Genomic DNA, 20,957 nt, shown 5'->3' with positions numbered 1-20,957 from the left:
CGGTCAGAATCTATGTAACTAGTGCATGCAGTTGTATTGTTCTTTCGTGTGTGCTACCGCGGGTACTGTACAAGTATTGATGAGTGAAATTTTCAAAATACAGTATCTAGTAAACGACTCGCAATAGAATCCTGCAACAAACACCTATGACATTCCAATTTACACTAAGTTTAGTATGTTAGTGTCAATAGGCATTCTTACACAAAAAATACAGTTTCTAAGTATTATTACAAACTGTTGATTGGCGAACAATACGATCCCCTGACTACCAATCCATTCTGTCAACCCTGCACATCAATAGCACTTTCCATTTCTGCAATATTTGTGGTGCAAATTTTAGGTGATTCACCCTACACAAAAAAATACAAAAATCCGAATGCCCTGTGCTCCCCTGGTAAGACCAACACAAATTGCGCATTTCAGAAGAGAGTGCAGCACATTCACGTAATGGGTGAGGAAAAGTGACTATGTCTATTTACATGCACCAATACGCGATTGACCTCGATAATCTTATTCTCACGATCCTTACGCTGGATATACTATGGTGCCAGCATAACTACGGCACTGGTTTCGTCGAATATATATTCTCCGAAATTTCCCGACAGAGTGTCGCGAGATTGGGCCCCAAGTGGTATTTTTTTCCAGTTTATAGGGTCAAGCAAGCTTTAGAGAAAAAAAAATCTTCAGATAAAGGGGTTATCTGTACTGTTAACGAGTACTATACAGTGCTAGAAACAAATTTGTCGGGGAGGAACGGAATATCGCTGGCTCGAGCTCGACAAATATTATGTTAGGAATCAGCTTTTCTTTTCCTTTTTTTAGCAATTCAGTGTCTTTTGCTACAATTTTTACTTATTTTATTTATCCGTTCTTGTATAAGACCGTGTCCCTTCGTGGGAAACTGTTACATAGCTTGTCGATGATCGATTTTAAACAATTCAAAAAGATTCTCCCCTTTTCAGGTCGCCAACTGAAAAGTATTCCATCACCAATAGGCCCGCTGTAAACTACGAGATGGCGCATGGTAAGAAGTACATTTTCATTTGGTTATTATGAGGGTTAGCGTACATTTACACCAATGTATCCCATATGCAACTGTACTACACACATTGCCGTTACTTAAAAGTCAAACACGAATATATTTGTTAAAAAGAACATGACACAAATGGCTTCCATCATGGCAATGCATTGCTGAAACCGTTTGCGTTAGTTACTCATTACGTTTACAATCGTTATTGAGGTATGACCTCAATCTCCTGTAGGATTACGGCTTCCAACTCATCAGTATTGTGGAGTCGCCGTGAAAAACTTTGTTCTTCAGGTGAACCCAGAGAAAAAGGTCAAGCGCTGAAAGATCGGGATCACGCCGGTCATGGGGTATCACCTATCTGTGAGAGTAATAGATGTGGAAAGCGGCGCCTCAGTATAGTCGTTGAATTACGGGATGTATGGGTTGTAGCCCCAACTTGCTGAAACCTTATCTCTTTTAGACCTTATCTCTTCAGACGGCAACGTCCCTGCAGCTGTGGAGTGAAGAAATTGTTAATCATGGCCGCATACTGACATTCACTGTTGTCCTTTAAGATATAAGGCCCAGTGGTTCCAATGGACTGGACTGTCCAACAGCACAACAGACACGGACGACCTTCGGGCTACACTGGGCATTTTCATGAATGAACTTCAGGTTTGTTGTCCGCGTAATATCAGAAGTTTTGTTTATTGTGAAACCCATTCATTACAAGATTTGTTAGACATGTGTCAGCCTGGTCACTTCTGTCCAGCAATGTTGTGCAGAAATTACGCCTACTCACTTCGTCTCCAGACCATAACTGTTTGAGCCACTTGCAGCTTAAAAGGATTAAATGTTAAATCCAGTTTCACGATCTTCTGCAGAGACGCCCAAGGGACGAACAGGTCGCTGTGGCCTTCGATTCAGAGCTGCGCAAATGCATCGGATAATTCCCGGCGTTCGAACTGTTATTTCAAGTCCGTAGTGATTCAGTTTTGTTATAGAACTCGTCTCACTCTTTGTTTTATCCCCCTGGATATTGTCCTTCGGTCTGGAACACGGCAATCGCAGTCTCTTCCATGGTGCACTGCGCGCTGGACAGCCGCAACGCCCTCTGCACACAATTGATCTCATCCACTGCCTCAATACGCCCATGTAATGGCCAAATTTCCGTGCTGAGCTGAATGGAAAACTAGTGGGTCCGATTAAATGAGGCAGACGGTGCGTGTACATCTACATCTTAGAAACTGAAATGTGCTATTTAAACTGAAATGTGCTATTTCCCGTGGGTCACTGTGTACAACTGCTGCATTCCAGACGAAGAAAAGAAACGAGAGTGTGGAACTGCGAAAACATCTTCGCAATTTAATAAAAGGTGGTAAACTTTCTGGACACACAATCAGTTTATAAACGGATGGAAAAGTTCACGAGAACAGCATTCGCAAAGGTAAGAACGGCGGAAAGAGTGCAACTGGAGAGTGAGGAGAACACTTAATTCCGCAGAGAAACATAATTTAATACAAAATAATACATTTCCCACAAACAATTTTAGCGAATGAGAACGTCACGATCACAACGTGTGACGGGGAACTGGGAATCGTTGTCGCTACGAATAATTCAGCTGTGGCTGATTCTGGCAGAATTTGTCCTCAATACGATGGAAAGATTGTACAGATTTCTTTATCGCAAAACTTCCGGTAACTGAAACTTCTTATATATACTTTTATGTTTAGTATATTCCTCAGATGCAGCAAAAAATTGATATTTTAGTAGTACTTTATCAGCGTCACAGTGTGCATTTGTACTTGGACAAACAGTTCCGACCATGAAGGACATGATACATAGCAAGTGACGGGCGAAAACTTCCGCAGTGATCGGCGATTTGTGATGGGCGGAAATTTATGCAGTGATTTCTTTTTATGACGATTTGTGATGGCCACAGTGTACCGCTCTTGCAAGGGACTGGCGTACCTACACTGAAGGTCTGAAGTGTTACAGTTTCAATAAACACAAGGCACATGTTGGAATTAGTGAGAGTCGACATGAAGAATTAACTAGAGGGTTCGACTTGTAATTTGCGATACTTGAATGCAGTACATTTAAAGTGCTTGAAGCAAAGCATTTTCTACCACGCATAGTCTATGACGTCTGTTCAAAAAATTCCGGAACTTCGTCCACAAAATTTTTCTACTCTTACCTTTTGCTTATTGTGCATGGTCTCCTTCGAAATACTCCCCTCCACAATTGATACACCGCTCCCAACGCCCTTTTTCAGTTCTGAAAGCAGTGTTGGGAAGACTCTTACTGGATCGCGGGAGCGCCGTCTGTAAATTATCTTTTATCTCGTCTATCGTTGCAAACTTCGTTCTTTCAACGTCGTTTTCGACTTTGGAAACAAAAAAAAGTTCGCAGGGGCCAGACCTGGAGAGAACGGAGGATGAGGCAGCACGGTGATTTTGTTTTTCGTGAAGTACTCTCGCACCAACAGGGATGAATGTGGGGGTGCGTTATCGCGATGCAAGAGCCATGAATTGTCTCCCCACATTTCAGGACGTTTCCTCCTCACATTTTCTCGCAGGCGTCGCAGCACGTCCCGATAGTACCGTCGATTAACAGTTTGTCCCTGTGGCACGAATTCATGATGAACTAATCCATCAAAGTCAATGAAAACTTTCTGCATGGCTTTGATATTTGACCTGACCTGAGGAGCTTCTTTTGGTCTTGGCGAACCTTTCCCGGCCCATTGTGAAGATTGAACCTTGGTCTCAAAATAATAACCGTAGATCAACATCCCATCACCAGATATGATTCTCTTAAGGAACATCTCGTTCCCATTTGCGCGATCCAAAAGCTCTTCACTGATTGCGAGACAAAGGTCTTTCTGACTTGACTCAGAGCCGTGGGGCGAACTTAGCGGCAACACGATGCATTCCAAGATGCTGTGTCAGGATTTTATGACGTGATCCAACTGAAATGCTACATTCTTCTGCAATCTCTCGGACAGTCAGTCTCCGGTTGGCACGCACAGTTTCGCTGGCGTTAGACGACGAAGGGTGTCCTGAACGAGGGTCATCTTTAACTTCCGCCCGGTCATTTTTACACCATATGAACCATTCGCCGGCTGCGGTGGCCGAGCGGTTCTAGGCGCTACAGTCTGGAACCGCGCGACCGCTACGGTAGCAGGTTCGAATCCTGCCTCGGGCATGGATGTGTGTGGTGTCCTTAGGTTAGTTAGGTTTAAGTAGTTCTAAGTTATAGGGGACTGATGACCTCAGATGTTAAGTCCCATAGTGCTCAGAGCCATTTGAACCATTTTGAACCTCTCGTAACACCGAGTACGGCTTAAGCACTTATCACCGTAGGCTTTCTGCATCATTTAGTGTCTCTCTGTAAACGTTTCCTTGAGTTTCACGCAAAATTCAATGCACACGCGTTGCTCCTCTAACTCTGCCATCTCGAATTTCGCAAAACTGTGCGACAAGATGTTCTGCTCGATACAGCACTGAACAATAACCAACAGACATATAACAATGAAACTTCCGGCAGTTACACATGAAACACAGGCATGTACAGGGATGCTACCCGTATTTCGCTCCAACACACCAATGGCGCCAAATTACGAATGTTCTGGAACTTTTGGAACAGACCTCGTATCTCGTACAGTAGAGGAACAGCATGAAAATGCACCCTGTCATTAAACAACATCTGTGAGGCAATTGCTTGTAGTCAGTAACATTCCTGAAAAGCACTGGGCTGCCCAGAGTCCCGATCTGTACCCAATGGAACACTTTTGGTATGAGTCTGAACGCTGACTTCGTTCCAGACCCCAGCACCATACATCACTACATTTTCCGATTTCGGCTCTTAAGGAAGAATGGGCTGCCTTTCCTCCACAGACATTCAAGCATCTCATTGAAAGTGTCCCCAACAAATTTCAAGCCACGGTAAAGGCGAGCGCTGGACACACCTCTTATTAGTGTCTACTGATAGGTGTCCAGATGCTTGTGATTGGATAGCGTAAATCTGGATGGCGTGAATGGGATTTGAACTACCGTCCTCCAAAAAACGAAGCGATTTTGTTAACCACCTCGTTCGGTTAAAAATGTTCGAGAACATCGGAAATAAGTGATCTGGTAAAGGATTGAGACGAAAACTTCACCGCTGCAACACAGAAACTTATTCCATAATTAACAAAATTACACATTGTAGGCTTTCACGGCCTCCGAGGTAAAGCGGCGAAGTTCTACATCTACATTTATACTCCGCAAGCCACCCAACGGTGCGTGGCGGAGGGCACTTTACGTGCCACTGTCATTGCCTCCCTTTCCTGTTCCAGTCGCGTATGGTTCGCGGGGAGAACGACTGCCGTAAAGCCTCCGTGCGCAGCTGATAGGCCGTAATCGATGTATGAAACTGTCCCCTGATGTTTCGTCTCCGACTGCGGGAGACATCCTCTGAGGTAAAGCGGCGAAGATAAGTCCGGATATTCATTTTGTACTGTCACTGGTAAAGGCTATGGGTGTACCCACACGTCCACGCTGTTCAAGGTTTGGAATGTTACCAGTGTCGGTACAGAATGAAGATGCGGACTTAACACTCGTTCGACCTATACTTGAGTATTGCTCATCAGTGTGGGATCCGCACCAGGTCGGGTTGACAGAGGAGATAGAGAAGATTCAAAGAAGAGCGTCGCGTTTCGTCACAGGGTTATTTGGTAAGCGTGATAGCGTTACGGAGATGTTTAGCAAACTCAAGTGGCAGACTCTGCAAGAGAGGCGCTCTGCATCGCGGTGTAGTTTGCTGTCCAGGTTTCGAGAGGGTGAGTTTCTGGATGAGGTATCGAATATATTGCTTCCCCCTACTTATACCTCCCGAGGAGACCACGAATGTAAAATTAGAGAGATTCGAGCGCGCACGGAGGCTTTACGGCAGTCGTTCTCCCCGCGAACCATACGCGACTGGAACAGGAAAGGGAGGCAATGACAGTGGCACGTAAAGTGCCCTCCGCCACGCACCGTTGGGTGGCTTGCGGAGTATAAATGTAGATGTAGAACTTCGCCGCTTTACCTCGGAGGATGTCTCCCGCAGTCGGAGACGAAACGTCTGGGGAGAGTTTTATACATAGCCTATCAACCCGGAAGTTTTAAGTGAAGATAACAAATTACAATTTCGTTTTCCGATCGTCAACCCTAAGGGGCACACAGTTTTAGTTTGGGAGGAAGATTCAGACCAGCGTGAACTCAGCTGCAGAATGAAAAATTCATTCTGTACATCATTCTTTCATTTGGGCACTACCAAGAGGAAACATAGATGCATGACTTTGAGGCGAATATAAAATAAATTTCTTTGTTGCAAAAAACATGGAGAATGTTATCAGAATGGTAACGAATTATTGGCTATAGATTTAAGTATGGCAGTCAACAAATAGTCTAATTCCAAGAAAGTTTTCCCGAATTTTGTAGCTTTTGCAACCTTCAACAACATATGAAAACCAATTTTTCACAAAGGCTCAGAATTGATGAACGATTCAATTTCTCGATTGGGGTGAGAAAAACATCGCCATCATATCTAAGGGCGGATGGAGAGTAGTCGGGTAACTTTCTCCTCTTGTGTTGGCAAGATATGAAAATCCCTCTAAGATATTTACCAAGAAGAGAAAACAAAAAACCTCAAGGCAGTTTTTTTCTAACAGGGAATAAAACGGTAAAAGAAATTGCCCAAGGAAATGAAAAAGGTTACTAAAATACATTTGTTTAAAAAGGCAGCTTCATCATCCTTCATGAGAAATGTATACTACACAGTTAACGGTTATTTACAGTACTCAGACTAGTGGTTCGTAATTAAAGGGTATAGCTACAACACTCTGCGTATTACAATACATGATCACAATGTAAAGCATTTACAAGAAAATCATGCGACAAGATCTATAGCGCATGATAGGAATGCCCTGTCATTCTTCTGAGTTCAGAATGTCAGTCAACATGGGGAGATGCTGACTCTCAATTTTTCAGGTGACGCAGAGACGTGCATAGAGCATAGCTGCATGTTTACGGGCCTGAAGTAAGTTTTCCTACCAGACTGGAGTTAGTGGAATGGGCACAACACCACGTTCAAAAAAATGGCTCTGATCACTATGGGACTCAACAGCTGAGGTCATCAGTCCCCTAGAACTTAGAACTACTTAAACCTAACTAACCTAAGGACATCACACACATCCATGCCCGAGGCAGGATTCGAACCTGTGACCGTAGCGGTCGCGCGGTTCCAGACTGAAGCGCCTAGAACCGCTCGGCCACTCCGGCCGGCACACCACGTTCATGTTACAGGAGTCACCAGCGGGTGAGCTTAGTGTGTGTGCTGCAACAGAGAGCAAATCTATGTTTCACGTTATGAGTTATCTGGAGCAAACTATGTGGAAATGAAAGAACATTTTACAATAGGGACCAACCGAATGAGCACCACAGTTGTGAAGACACTGCCCTCATATTCGGGAGATGGAGTCTGCAATATCCGGTCATCCTGATATACGTTTTCCCAAATCATTTCAGGCAAATGCTGGGTTGGTTCCTTCATTAAGGTCACAGCTGACCACCTTTCCTATCCTCATAAAAGCATACTTACATGTTCTGTGTGTATGCATGTTTCTGAGATATTAATTTTCATTGTTTTACAAAGACAAATATCACATCATTGTAAGACGATCCTTGGATGAATAAATAAATATTCTGCATTAATTATCCGAAGCTTCAACTTTTATAAAAATTCGTTTGAATCATCAGGTGTGGAACAGTCACAACAAAGCTTAACATTATGTAATTCCCGTAAAGGGATGGGCATTTTAATTGAAAGTCACCGACTGAGAAAGGCGGATAAATATGATATTATGTATGTAACGTACTCAGGAATGACATTTTAATTGAAAATCCTGCCTGGTATCGGCGGAGAAATACATTGTACTGCCTGCCTGTATTTATCCGCGGATACCAAGCAGCGCCTTTAAATTAAAATGTCCTCCCGTGTACTGGAATTACACAATGTGTATACGAGTACAGACTGTGACGCAGGAACGACGATACATGGAAATTTGGGTCTGGCTGTGAGTCGCGAACAGGTAGCCAAAGCAGTCAAAGCGACCGTTCGCGGGTTCGAGTCCCGGGCCGGCACAAATTTTCACTGTCGTCATTCACTTATACAGCTGATGGTTGTTCGTATTCGTATTCGCTGCAGCGTCACACATTTATCCGTCGGGCTGCAAAGTTTACGGTTTTGCATTTTCCGTCGATACCTCTAAGAATATAAATTTGTGACCAATTTGCATAACTCCTTCGTCTTTTTCTTCCTGTGTTAGAGTGCAGTTACAGTGCTCATCTTCCTGCCGTTACAATTTCACTAATATAAAACAAATCAATACAGTTCGTGTCTTGTCTCTGTAATAGGCAACCTCAGAATTCCATCTCGTAACCTATTACTCCCAAATAGTTCCGTGCAGCCAGGATGTTAACCGCGGAAAGTACACGTTCTTTGAACGGTAGCTGGTTGTTACATCGTAGCCGTGCTGCAATACTGGCTCTGCACGACCAAGCTGTTACTCGCAGCTGGAAAGTATTCGTTCTTTCGTTAACAGTGCCAAGTGTCGTTTTGTTCAGCTGCACAAGCAACACCACCGATTCCTCGCAGAAGCCGTGACACGTTAAAGTCTCCGAGTGTGCTGTTCGCTTCGAGCACTCCTGTATCCGCGCACTACGGAAATACATGTACACTATGAGATTAAAAGTATCCGGACACCTGACTGAAAGTGACTTACAAGTTCGTGGCGCCTCCTATCGGTAATCTGAATGTATTTCATAACGGCTTTGGTAATGCATGCATGTCCGAAGGAAAACTGCGTCGTTCTTCTTAACAACACGGGCACTGCAGTGTCGTATGTACCTTTAGTACGGTGTACACTAATGATCAACAGCATGCAGGGGGCAGACACAACAGAGCTGCTGACTTGACAATGTGCACCGAAACTGCACGAGAAAAGCGATAAGCCAATGATGCACACGGCTGGGCGCAAGCGGCCCATTGTGGAACGTTTAGCCTGACAAGCTACACGACAGCTATAGTGATCCGAAGACGCCTCTCGTGTGGACGACGTGTAAAGTTCAATGTAAAACGAAGCGCTTCACCTCATCGCATCCGAATGCACGGTCTCCCGCGTAAAACAGCCTTTACAGGTGTTGTAGTCAGGACATACGGCAATCTCTGCCACACTATCATCAACTTGGCGGTATTAGGCTAGGCGCTGGCAACCGCTATGAGACATGCGACCGATGTGTGGTAGCACCCTGCTGACCTGGTCTGCGCTAAATAGGCTTAACTATTAATTACGAGCAACAGGTCACAACGTTGTAGTTCCAACAACGTGACTGGTACCGGAAACACATTATTTATTTAACAGATTCCACGTAGGACACGAAGTACGCCAACACCAGCGCAACACTTCGCATTATTATAGCAGCGCTTACTACCATTAACTCTTCTATCTGGTAGCAGTGTCTGGCTGACAAAACCCCTGTAAATTTTGATGTACTTAATATTCAAAACAATGCAGCCATGCTTCCTTCAACAAATACGAATTCACATTTAACACAGCCGGCGAAAGTGGTCGTGCGGTTCTAGGCGCTGCAGTCTGGAACCGCGAGACCGCTACGGTCGCAGATTCGAATCCTGCCTTGGGCATGGATGTGTGTGATGTCCTTAGGTTGGTTAGGTTTAACTAGTTCTAAGTTCTAGGGGGCTAATGACCTCAGAAGTTGAGTCCCATAGTGCTCAGAGCCATTTGAACCATTCTGAACATTTAACAACAGAATATTTTCTACTCCCAAAATTCAATTTAAAATTACTACTCTTAACTTTGCTTTAGTACACTATGCAATCAAAAGTATCCGGACACCCCCAAAAACATACGTTTTTCATATTAGGTGCATTGTGCTGCCACCTAATGCCAGGTACTCTTTATCAGCGACCTCAGTAGTCATTAGACATCGTGAAAGAGCAGAATGCGGCGCTCTGCGGAACTCACGGACTTCGAACGTGGTTGGGTGATTCGGCGTCACTTGTGTCATACGTCTGTACGGGAGACTTCCACACTCCTAAACAGCCCTAGGTCCACTGTTTCCGATGTGATAGTGAAGTGGAAACGTGAAGGGACACGTACAGCACAAAAGCGTACGGGCCGACCCCGTCTGTTGACACATAGAGACCGCCGACAGTTGAAGAGGGTCGTAATGTGTATTAGGCAGACATCTATTCAGACCATCATACAGGAATTCCAAAACGGATCAGGGTCCACTGCAAGTACTATGACAGCTAGGCGGGAGGTGAGCAAACTTGGATTTCATGGTCGAGCGGCTGCTCATAAGCCACAAATCACGCCGGTAAACGCCAAACGACGCCTCGCTTGGTGTAACTAGCGTAAACATTGGACAATTGAACACTGGAAAAACGTTGTGCGGAGTGATGAATCACGGTACACAATGCGCCGATCCGATGTTAGGGTGTGGGTATGGCGAATTACCGGTGAAAGTCATCTGTCAGCATGTGCAGTGCCAATAGTAAAATTCGGAGGCGGTGGTGTTATGATGTGGTCGTTTTTTTCCATGGAGGGGGCTTGCACCCCTTGTTGTTTTGCGTGGCACTATCACAGCACAGACCCATATTGATGTTTTAAGCACCTTCTTGCTTCCCACTGTCGAAGAGCAATTCGGGGATGGCGATTGCATTATTCAATACGATCGAGCACCTGCTCACAAAGCACGGCCTGTGGCGGAGTGGTTACACGACAATAACGTCCCTGTAATGGACTGGTCTGCACTGAGTCCTGACCTTTAGAAAATCTTTGGGATGTTTTGGAAAGCCGAGTTCGTGCCAGGTCTCACCGATCGACATCGATACCTCTCCTCAGTGGAGCATTCCGTGAAGAATGGGCTGCCATTCTCCAAGAAACCTTCCAGCACGTGATTGAACGTATGCCTGCGAGAGTGGAAGTTGTCGTCAAGGATAAGGGTGGGCCAACACCATACTGAATTCCAGCATTACCGATGGGAGGCGCCACGAACTTGTAAGTCACTTTCAGCCAGGTGTCCGCATACTTTCAAACACATAGTGCACATATATTTCCGTAGTGCGCGGTTACAGGAGCGCTCGAAGCGAACAACACACTCTGAGACTTAAACGTGTCACGGCTTCTGCAAGGAATCGGTGGTGTTGCTTATGCACCTGAACGAAATGACACTTGGCACTGTTAACGAAAGAACGAATACGTTCCAGCTGCGAGTAACAGCTTGGTCGTGCAGAGCCAGTATTGCAGCACGGCTACGATGTAACAGCCAGCGACCGTTCAAAGAACGTGTACTTTCGGCGGTTAACATCCTGGCTGCACGGAACTATCTGGGAGTAATAGGTTACGAGATGGAATTCTGAGGTTGCCTATTACAGAGACAAGACAAGAACTATATTGGTTTGTTTTATATTAGTGAAACTGTAACAGCAGGAAGAAGAGCACTGTAACTGCACTCTACCACAGAAAGAAAACGACACAAGACGAAGGAGTTATGCTAATTGGTCACAAATTTATATTCATACAGGTATCGACAGAAAATGCAAAACCGTAAACTTTGCCGCCCCATGGATGAATGTATGACGCTGCAGCGACATTTCCTGCGTAGTTGACAAGGATAGTAAAACACCGGACATGTCAATACCAAGGCATAAAGTCGTTGCGAATTTCATTCCGCATACTCAGCTGGACGGTAACTATACCTCGCTGACAGAGGCGTGAACAATACACGCAGATGTAAGCATTTGAGAGAGGACGTGTTGTTGGGCTCAAATCAGCCTGTAGGAGTAATCGGCAAATCGCTCGATATTTCAGTAGGAGACGCCCCTGTCCGACGATCGTGGCAGTAATGGATGAATTAGGGCCAACACAACGCCAAGAAGTAAGCGTCGACCTAGAGAGACGATAGAACGTGAAGACCGAGCAATCGTCTGAGAGGCACCCGAGGATTACAGATCCGGCGTGCAACTGATGCTTAAGTGACCACAAGGACCATTAATGGGCGGCTTACAGATACGGGGCTGTGCTTTGGGCGCCCCTTGCGGTGACTATCATTGACCTCTGTACGCCAACAAGCCCATTTCCAGTGTTGTCGGGAACATTCGGCCTGGTATCTCCTTGACTGGAGTAGAACTGTCCTCATTGATTAGTTTCGCTTCAAACCAAGCTCCAAAGACCTGTCTGGAAACGCCACGGTCGGTAGTGGGGACCAGCCTCACTGTCTTCCGCATACGGCCCACAACCAGGGCCACTGGGGAGCCACTGCATTTCGTAGCAGTACCTCTTTGGTTGTCAACCGGGGTACGCTTACAGCACAGCACAGTGATCACACACAACTGGCCATTGAAATTTCTACACCAAGAAGAAATGCAGATGATACACGGGTATTCATTGAACAAATATATTATACTAGAACTGACATGCGATTACATTTTCACGCAATTTGGATGCAAAGATCCTAAGAAATCAGTACCCATCACAATCACCTCTGGCCGTAATAACGGTCTTGATATGCCTGGGCATTGAGTGAAACAGAGCTTGGATGGCGTGTACATGTACAACTGCCCATGAAGCTTCAACACGATACCACAGTTCATCAAGAGTAGTGACTGGCGTATTGTGACGAGCCAGTTGCTCCGCCACCATTGACCAGACGTTTTCAATTGGTGAGAGATCTGGAGAATGTGCTGGCCAGAGCAGCAGTCGAACATTTTCTGTATCCAGAAAGGCTCGTACAGGACTTGCGACATGCGGTCGTGCATTATCCTGATGAAATGTAGGGTTTCGCAGGGATCGAATGAAGGGTAGAGCCACGGGTCGTAACACATCTGAAATGTAACGTCCACTGTTCAAAGTGCCGTCAGTGCGAACAAGAGGTGACCGAGATGTGTAACCAATGGCACCCCATACCATCACGCCGGGTGCTACGCCAGTATGTCGATGACGAATACACGCTTCCAATGTGCGTTCACCGTGACGTCACCAAACACGGATGCGACCATCATGATGCTGTAAACACAACCTGGATTCATCCGAGAAAATGACGTTTTGCCATTCGTGCACCCAGGTTCGTCGTCGAGTACACCGTCGCACGCGCTTCTGTCTGTGATGCAGCGTCAAGGGTAACCGCAGCCATGGCCTCCGAGCTGACAGTCCATGCTGCTGCAAACGTCGTCGAACTGTTCGTGCAAATGGCTGTTGTCTTGCAAACGTCCCCATCGTTAACTCAGGGATCTAGACGTGGCTGCACGATCCGTTACAGCCATGCGGATAAGATGCCTGTCATCTCGACTGTTTCCGATACGAGGCCGTTGGGATCCAGCACGGCGTTCCGTATTACCCTCCTGAACCCACCGATTCCATATTCTGCTAACAGTCATTGGATCTCGACCAACGCAAGCAGCAATGTTGCGATACGATAAACCGCAATCGTGATAGTCTACAATCCGACCTTTATCAAAGTCGGAAACGTGATGGTACGCATTTCTCCTCCTTACAGGAGACATCACAACAACGTTTCACCAGGCAACGCCGGTCAACTGCTGTTTGTGTATGAGAAGTCGGTTGGAAACTTTCCTCATGTCAGCACATTGTAGGTGTCGCCACCGGCGCCAACCTTATGTGAATGCTCTGAAAAAATTATCATTTGCATATCACAGCATCTTCTTCCTGTCGGTTAAATTTCGCGTCTGTAGCACGTCATCTTCGTGGTGTAGCAATTTTAATGGCCAGTAGTGTATTCTAGGCTCCGTTTTGTTGCCGTTCATGGCGAGTCATCCTGGGTACACATTTCAGCAAGATAATGCCCGTCCGCACACTGCGAGATTTTCTACTGCTTGTCTTCGTGATTTCCAAACCGTACCTTCGCCAGCAAGGTCACAGGATCCTTCGTCAATTGAGAACGATTGGAGCGTTATGGGCTGGACCCTCCTTCCCGCTCATAATTTTGACGATTTAACGCATTAGTTTGGCACGATACCCCTCTCGAGGACATCCAACAATTCTATCAATCATTTCAATGTCGAATAATAGCTTGCTTAAGGGCCAGTGGTGAACCAACGCGTAACTGACTTGCTCAATTTCTGAAGCTCTTTCTACTGAATAAATCGTCCAGTTTTTCTGAAACTGTAGTCATTGGTTTGTCTGCACACAACCTTTACATCTACCGGTTGCCATCCCATTCGTGGCTTGTCTTGCTTTGTCTTCAAGTGTATTAGTCCATAGTTGTCGCGTGACTATTCAACTGTCGAATCCTACCCTATTAAAAAATTCAGTGGGGTCTAGCACGAACGTATTATTTACTTAGCAGACATGGCAAAGTAACATCATTATATTAATAGTTACGTTAAGTATCGACTATCTCTAGTCCATACCACGTTACGTAGCACTAGCTGAGAGACAGGAAGTGAGTGGGGTATGACTGCTACAGCAATATAAAATCCTAGGTCACCATGAAACTGGCCAGACAGAAATTGCAGTCTCAGCAGCGTTGTGTGTGCTATAAACTGTCAATTTTTGGGCATGGATGCGACTCCGAGAAACTACATACATTTTTCGCAGACCCATTATATGAGCGCACTTTACCTTGTCCGAAATTAGAGAGGTGTAAGCAGGGGTGAGATAGCAAGTCCGGTTTCACACAGAGAAGAAAGGAAGATTAGGGTTTAACGTCCAGTCAACGACGGCGTCATTAGAGACGTTGCACAAGCTCGGATTGGTGAAACGAGTGATTGGCTCGGTGGTTAGCACGCTGAGCTCGAGTTTGGGAGGATGACAGTTCAAATCCCCATCCGGCCATCCAGACTTGGCATTTCCTGATTTTCCCAAATCGCTTAAGGCAAATGCCAGGGCGATCCCTTGGAAAAGCACACGGCTGATCCTTCTCAATCCTTCTGTAATCCGAGCTTGTGCTCTGTCGCAAATGACCTCATTGTCAATGGAACGTTAAACTCTAATCTTCCTTTTCCGATTAGGGAAGCATATGGAAGTACTAAAAAATGGGCCTATAACTCGAAACTAGGTCGTACAGTAATAAGAACGTTTGTGAAACAAGGTAGAAAATAGTGTATCGTTTGGTTATTACAACACAGAAGTATATTGGCTGTGCCCTTTCTAAGGAACCATCCCATCATTTGCCTTAAACAGTCACAAATAACCTAAATCTGAGTGGTTGGACAGAGGTTTGAACTGCTGTCCTTCCAACTGCAAGTCTAGTGTCTTTTAACACTGCGCTACCTCGCTGGGTAAGTAGACGCGAAGACGGCCGCAAGTGAACCCCGTCACAGAAAAAAAAAAAAAAAAAAAAATTAGATTACGTCGTTCTTACGTGATCAATACCTAGCATCACCTTCCATATGGATTTATATTCTCTGTACCTTGAGAATGCATAATGAACTTCATTTTCTGAGGAGCCATAGGTAAATAGACAATGCTTGCAGCATTCCAGAATCTGCTGTGTCATTCATTCTAGCACCAATTCTAACACAGTAGATGGAACGGAACAAGTAGGGCGGGTTCGAGAACATTTTTTCCCACCGGAGCGACTTATAACGACAAAGCCCCCTCGCCCACCCACTCCTACACGTCCTAACTTCCTTTACCATCCTACACTTTCACCCGTGTCAGTTTTTGCACTAACGGTGACACACAATGTTGACAAATCTTGCACTTGGGAGCCCCTCTCAGCTGATGTCCCCAAGCGACGGCTTGTTACGCTTGATCCTTAAGGTTCCGTTCCCCTCAGTCAGACTAAAAAATAAATGATTTTTACAACTCTTTTTTGAGAAACTTATGAAAATCTTTTTGTACATTATTTATTGGTCCTTGGAGAACATTTTCTGATTTTTAAAAAAAAATGCAGTCATTACTAAGCCGCCGCCCCCCCCCCCCCCCTCAATCGAGAGTTAAAGTTGTTCTGTCCAAAATGAGCTGCGTCTATGACAGAAGTCCTGCAGCAAAATTAGCCTGTTACTCCTTGCGGGCCTGCCCAAGAAGTTATGCGGCCAAATTTCAGAAAGATGTCTTTATTAGTGTGCCTGCAATCGATTCATTCTATCGGTTTGAGCTTATGGATTGCAGACTCACTAATAAGGATATCTTTTTGAAATTTGGCTGAACTCTCGAACATGTCCATGACGAATAATAGGCTAATGTTTTTATTTTAATTTATTTATTAGTTATTGCAAAAAACGTGATCGAAAACACATGCCAAAAAAACATCTTTGTTTCAAATGTCCACAGTTTTATTACTTCTTAAAATTTCAAAAAACTGTGCTATTACTCTGCGCACAATATCCCATAATTTCATTTTTGTTTTGTTTATTTTATTTCAGGTGAGATGAGAGAAATACCTTGGACATTGGCACACCAGGGAATAATAATCTGTGGGCGTGAGCTCAACTCCAGTCCACCGCCAGCAATGGAGCATGAAGCTTTGACAATGCCAGGCATTCGTACTTGCAAAATGCCAGAAAAATCATCAAACAAACATCGGCTGAAGAACCCTATACAGAAGCCAACAGGAAATTTGCCAACTAGTGGCCATGAAAGCCTCAACAATGAACTCTGTGTCAGCATACAGCCAATGTTCTCGAATAGTCCAAGGGGACCAACATTGCCATACGCCTACACTCTGTGAGACTACATAGATGTTTATGATCTTACTCAGGACACTAATAACCTAACTATATAGGTGTGTGTTTCAGTCAAATGGATGCCCTAGAATACCATGATTCCAAAAATCTCTCTCTCTTTTGTTGCCAACAAAAATTCATCCAAAATTGGTGATCATTTATAATGAGTCTGGTCCCCTACTTACTTTAGTTTAAACTGGGAGGCTGAATTGAATAATGGCCGTGTTTATCTCGAAGACAATCTGCATAAAGGGAATCCTGAAATTGCAATCACAGACAAACCACTCAAAAAGTGTAAAATATGGATTTAGATGACAGATGGTTAAAGTCTGTGAAAAAGCTGATACTACAGATGTGCCTCAAGAGAAGTACTACACTTTACATGAAAAATGAACTACGAGAAAATTAATGCAAGATATGTGTCACTTTTGTTGAACATTGATCAAAAACAAAAGTTGAAACATATATCTCAGCAATGTTTTCACCATCTTAAAATGAATGTTTCTAATTTTATATGTCAGTGTTACAAGGGTTGAATGAAAAGTAATGCCTCCACCTTCGTTAATTGGGTTTGGATGGGAACATTTTAATAAATCAAACGCAGAAATAATCCTTAGAATGTGATCTGCAATTACCAATATTCACTTTTCCACATAACCACCAGCCAATTGGATACATTTCTGCCAACTATGAACAAGTTTTCTGAAGCCCACACGAGAGTCGACACACTGTTTCCACAACCACAGTCTCACAGTTCTCTCGTAATGGTGTACCCACGTTTCGTCTCCTGTCACAATTGAATGGAGAAAGGTGTCACCTTCATTCTCATAACGCAAGAGGAGTTCCTGGCAAATTTCAAGTCTCTGCGCTTTCATTTCAGGAATCAGCATCCGGGATACCCATTGTGCACATAAGCAATAATATGGCCTACACGTGAAATGCCGATTGTGCTTGCAGCTTCTATCTGAGTGATACGACGATCGTCCTGAATCAATCTGTCAACATTTTGCTTGTGAAACTCGGTGGTTGCTGTCACAGGACATCCAACTCTTTGTTTCTCACGCAGGTCAGATGTTCCCACCTTAACATCTTTAAACTTGGAAAGAAATTTTCACTCTGCAGCGGAGTGTGCGCTCATCTTTAAACTTACTCGCCCAACGACGCACAATACTAACATCAACACAATCACCATAACCTGTTTTCATTCTCTGATGAATCTCCGGGGTGACACGTTCTGCTTTCAAGAATTCAATGGCTGCACATTGCTTAAATCGCATTGACTGACCGTCTGCGCAGGTTTCCACACTTTACACTGTAACAACACAACTGTTCAGTGCTACGGCTTCCCTCTTAACTGGTGCTGTAGAGAAGAGCCTACGGAACAAGCCAGTACCTGCTGCATACCAATGCTGCCAACTGTTGAAGAATTACGAAGGTGGAGGCACTACTTTTCAGTCAACCCTCGTACTATGGAAGAGATGTGAGTCCACCACTTTCATATCAGATATGAAAACAGCACTCATAATAATGAGAGGAAGTCGGTGGCCGTTCGCTAAAATGGATATTAGTTTTGTCTGCCATAAAAATGGTTACTTTTTTTTCGATTTTAGAAGAGATTTTTCTTGTTGACTGCCCCACATCCAGTTGTACAATAACCATCAAATCTTACCCAAGTCTTCATTCTTGACAAGGTAAACCCCTGCGCACAAAGGTGCTTTGGAAATGAAAATTAAAGTACAAACTACATTATACTATTTAGATGATCTGGTATCCTCCTCCTTCCATCGATTTCCACACAGAGAAAAACTGCAATAGGCAAACAATTTGAGTTCCCTGAATAGATTATGGCAGCCTTAGATGGATAATTTGCGGACTTTAAAAAATAAAACTTCAGGGACTGAATCTACTTACTGGAAATACACTGGATCAAGTCCATCAGAACTTATTATTCTGTCTGCATGTACAAATAGTCGCTGTCAGACTTTGGATAAGTGCAAATGCAAAGACCTGATGGCTGGATGTGATGAACAGAACGCCACCAGTGACTTACGCAGCTGCTGGTTCAATATCTGTTCCATTTGTATCTTCCCCTCTCACAATATCGGCTTCTCTGAATCACATAGGTGGGAACTGCTCCTTCTACATTTCCAACATTACGATGATTCCTCATGCTTATATCTCCATTAATCTGCATGTAGATGTAGATATTTCCCCACCTTCATCCCATTCTCTACCATCTTGCCATTTTCCATCCCACTCCTTAATTGTGCAGAGATTCCAATTTATTACTCACTTTTTTAGTGTTAATTAACAAAATAAATAGGCCATTTCTGCTCAGCTGATGAAAGCCTTTGGTCAGCCTAAATCCTTCATCATCTCCCAGGGTAACAGTGTATGTTAGTCACATAAGAGAAAAAAAGAGATTAAAAGAGAGATGATCGTTTCAATTAATTTCAAAGTTGACCGTCCACTTCCTGCCCAAAATTATCACTATATGTGAACAATTTCATAATTAAATAGATGTTTCCTTATAAATAATAAATAAGTTATTGATGTTTTCCTCCTTATATTACCACCTGGAAAATGATGCTGATTACTACATTTCGCTATAAAAGGGATTGTGGGGAAACAGACGTAAAAATTAAGTCCAATGCTGGCATCCATAGAAAGCACTCTGTCTGAAGATTAGAATGATTTGTGCATGTAAAGTCATAAAATTGTATTTACATATGAGGATACAACCATATCATGAGATGCTAGAGCTGGCGGTCGTGTGTGTGTGTGTGTGTGTGTGTGTGTGTGTGTGTGTGTGTGCGAGCGCGCTTGTGAGTGTATGTATGTCTTTTACTGACAAAGGCTGTAGCCGGAAGCTATATGTGAAAGTGTGTTAATTGTGCATGTCTGCAACTTGACATGTCTTCTTTACGGTAAACAGCAATCTGTCTTTTCCTACACTGTTGATATTCCTACCTGGAGCTTCCATCGTTTGATTTTCACTGTGAGACATACTGATAGAAGCCCTACGTATTAAGGACAATTACACTTACCCAAGGCCTTGGCACAATTCCATTTATATTTTACATTGAGAATACCCCAAAATCAGTCCCTTCCACTAAAATAACTTTGTGATTAATTTCACTTTCTACTCGTGCTCACTGTATTGCTTGCTTTGAAGGTACCTGCAGAGCAGTGCCACATGAAGCAGTTTATGTGATGTGCAGGGGAGAAAGCAATTGGTAGTGTTGCCTCCTGCCCCCCCCCCCCCCTCCCGCGCCGCCTCGCATTCGCCAATCACAAAGTTATTTTATTTAAACTGTAGTTCGTTTTTACTCAATAACTATTTCCAACCATTTGTTGCAGGATCCCACAGCATTTTCTATGCTCGAACATGATGTTCCTGGAGGAAAGAAGCTAATCCCAAACAATCAATATGGATTCCAGAAAACAGCTTGCTACTATTATATGAGGGTGGTTTGAAAAGTTCTCGGAATCACCACGAGAGGTCAGCGCTAGTGCAACGAGTTGTTCATGTGATATTCACTGGACTATTTCCTGTAAACACTTGCCACATCAGTGCTCTTGGAAGACAGCTGTACATGTGACGTGGCTCTGTTGTTGTTCCCGCGTAGTGATTTGCGAAGATGGAAAAAAATCGAGAGTCAAGCAGTGATTAAGTACTTCGTAAAGAAAGGTACGAAAGCAAAGAACATTCAAGCCAATTTCCAGAATGCCCTGGGGGACTCTGCTCCTTCATATTCAACTGTTGCCAAGTGGACAAATGAATTTGACTTTGGTCGGGAGAGCTTAGATGATGATCTGCGCAGTAGTAGGCCAAGATCTGACACTACTCCAGAAATCATTCCAAAAGTGCAGCACAAAATTCTCATGGAGGATCGCCGATTGAAAGTGAATTAAATTACTCGTGCTTTCCAGATGTCATCTGAAAGGGTATATCTCATTTTATCAGAAGAATTAGAAATGAAAAAATTATCTGCAGGATGGGTGCCGTGACTCTCGATGAGCACCCGCACACATATGCCGTCGCCATGGAAAAATTACACGAACTAAGGAATGGATTGTTGTCACACCCACCTTCTTCACCTGACTTCCGTCAGACTTCCATTTCTTCCGAAAACAGAAAATTTTTCTTTGTGGATGAAGATTCACTTCAAACAAAGATTAGATAGCCGGAGTTGACAACTGTTTTGCAGGC

At 44.1% G+C, this 20,957-nt stretch overlaps 2 protein-coding genes across 2 annotated transcripts in view; one reads left to right on the top strand and one right to left on the bottom strand.

Moving 5' to 3' along the window:
• LOC126416049 (WW domain-binding protein 4) overlaps positions 1–20,957 on the bottom strand; it is a 129,432-nt gene that overhangs the window by 62,950 nt on the left and 45,525 nt on the right. The gene's annotated exons all lie outside the window — the stretch shown is intronic.
• LOC126416052 (uncharacterized) lies at positions 995–17,044 on the top strand. The gene is made up of 2 exons (XM_050083523.1): positions 995–1,024; positions 16,445–17,044. The coding sequence occupies exons 1-2, from the start codon at positions 1,015–1,017 to the stop codon at positions 16,747–16,749; spliced, it is 315 nt and encodes a 104-aa protein (XP_049939480.1). The 5' UTR covers positions 995–1,014; the 3' UTR covers positions 16,750–17,044.

Source organism: Schistocerca serialis, chromosome 8, assembly GCF_023864345.2.
Source record: "Schistocerca serialis cubense isolate TAMUIC-IGC-003099 chromosome 8, iqSchSeri2.2, whole genome shotgun sequence".
NCBI lineage: Eukaryota > Metazoa > Arthropoda > Insecta > Orthoptera > Acrididae > Schistocerca > Schistocerca serialis.
The sequence above is the reverse complement of the archived record's forward strand: the minus strand, read 5'-3'. Positions and strand labels throughout refer to the sequence as shown.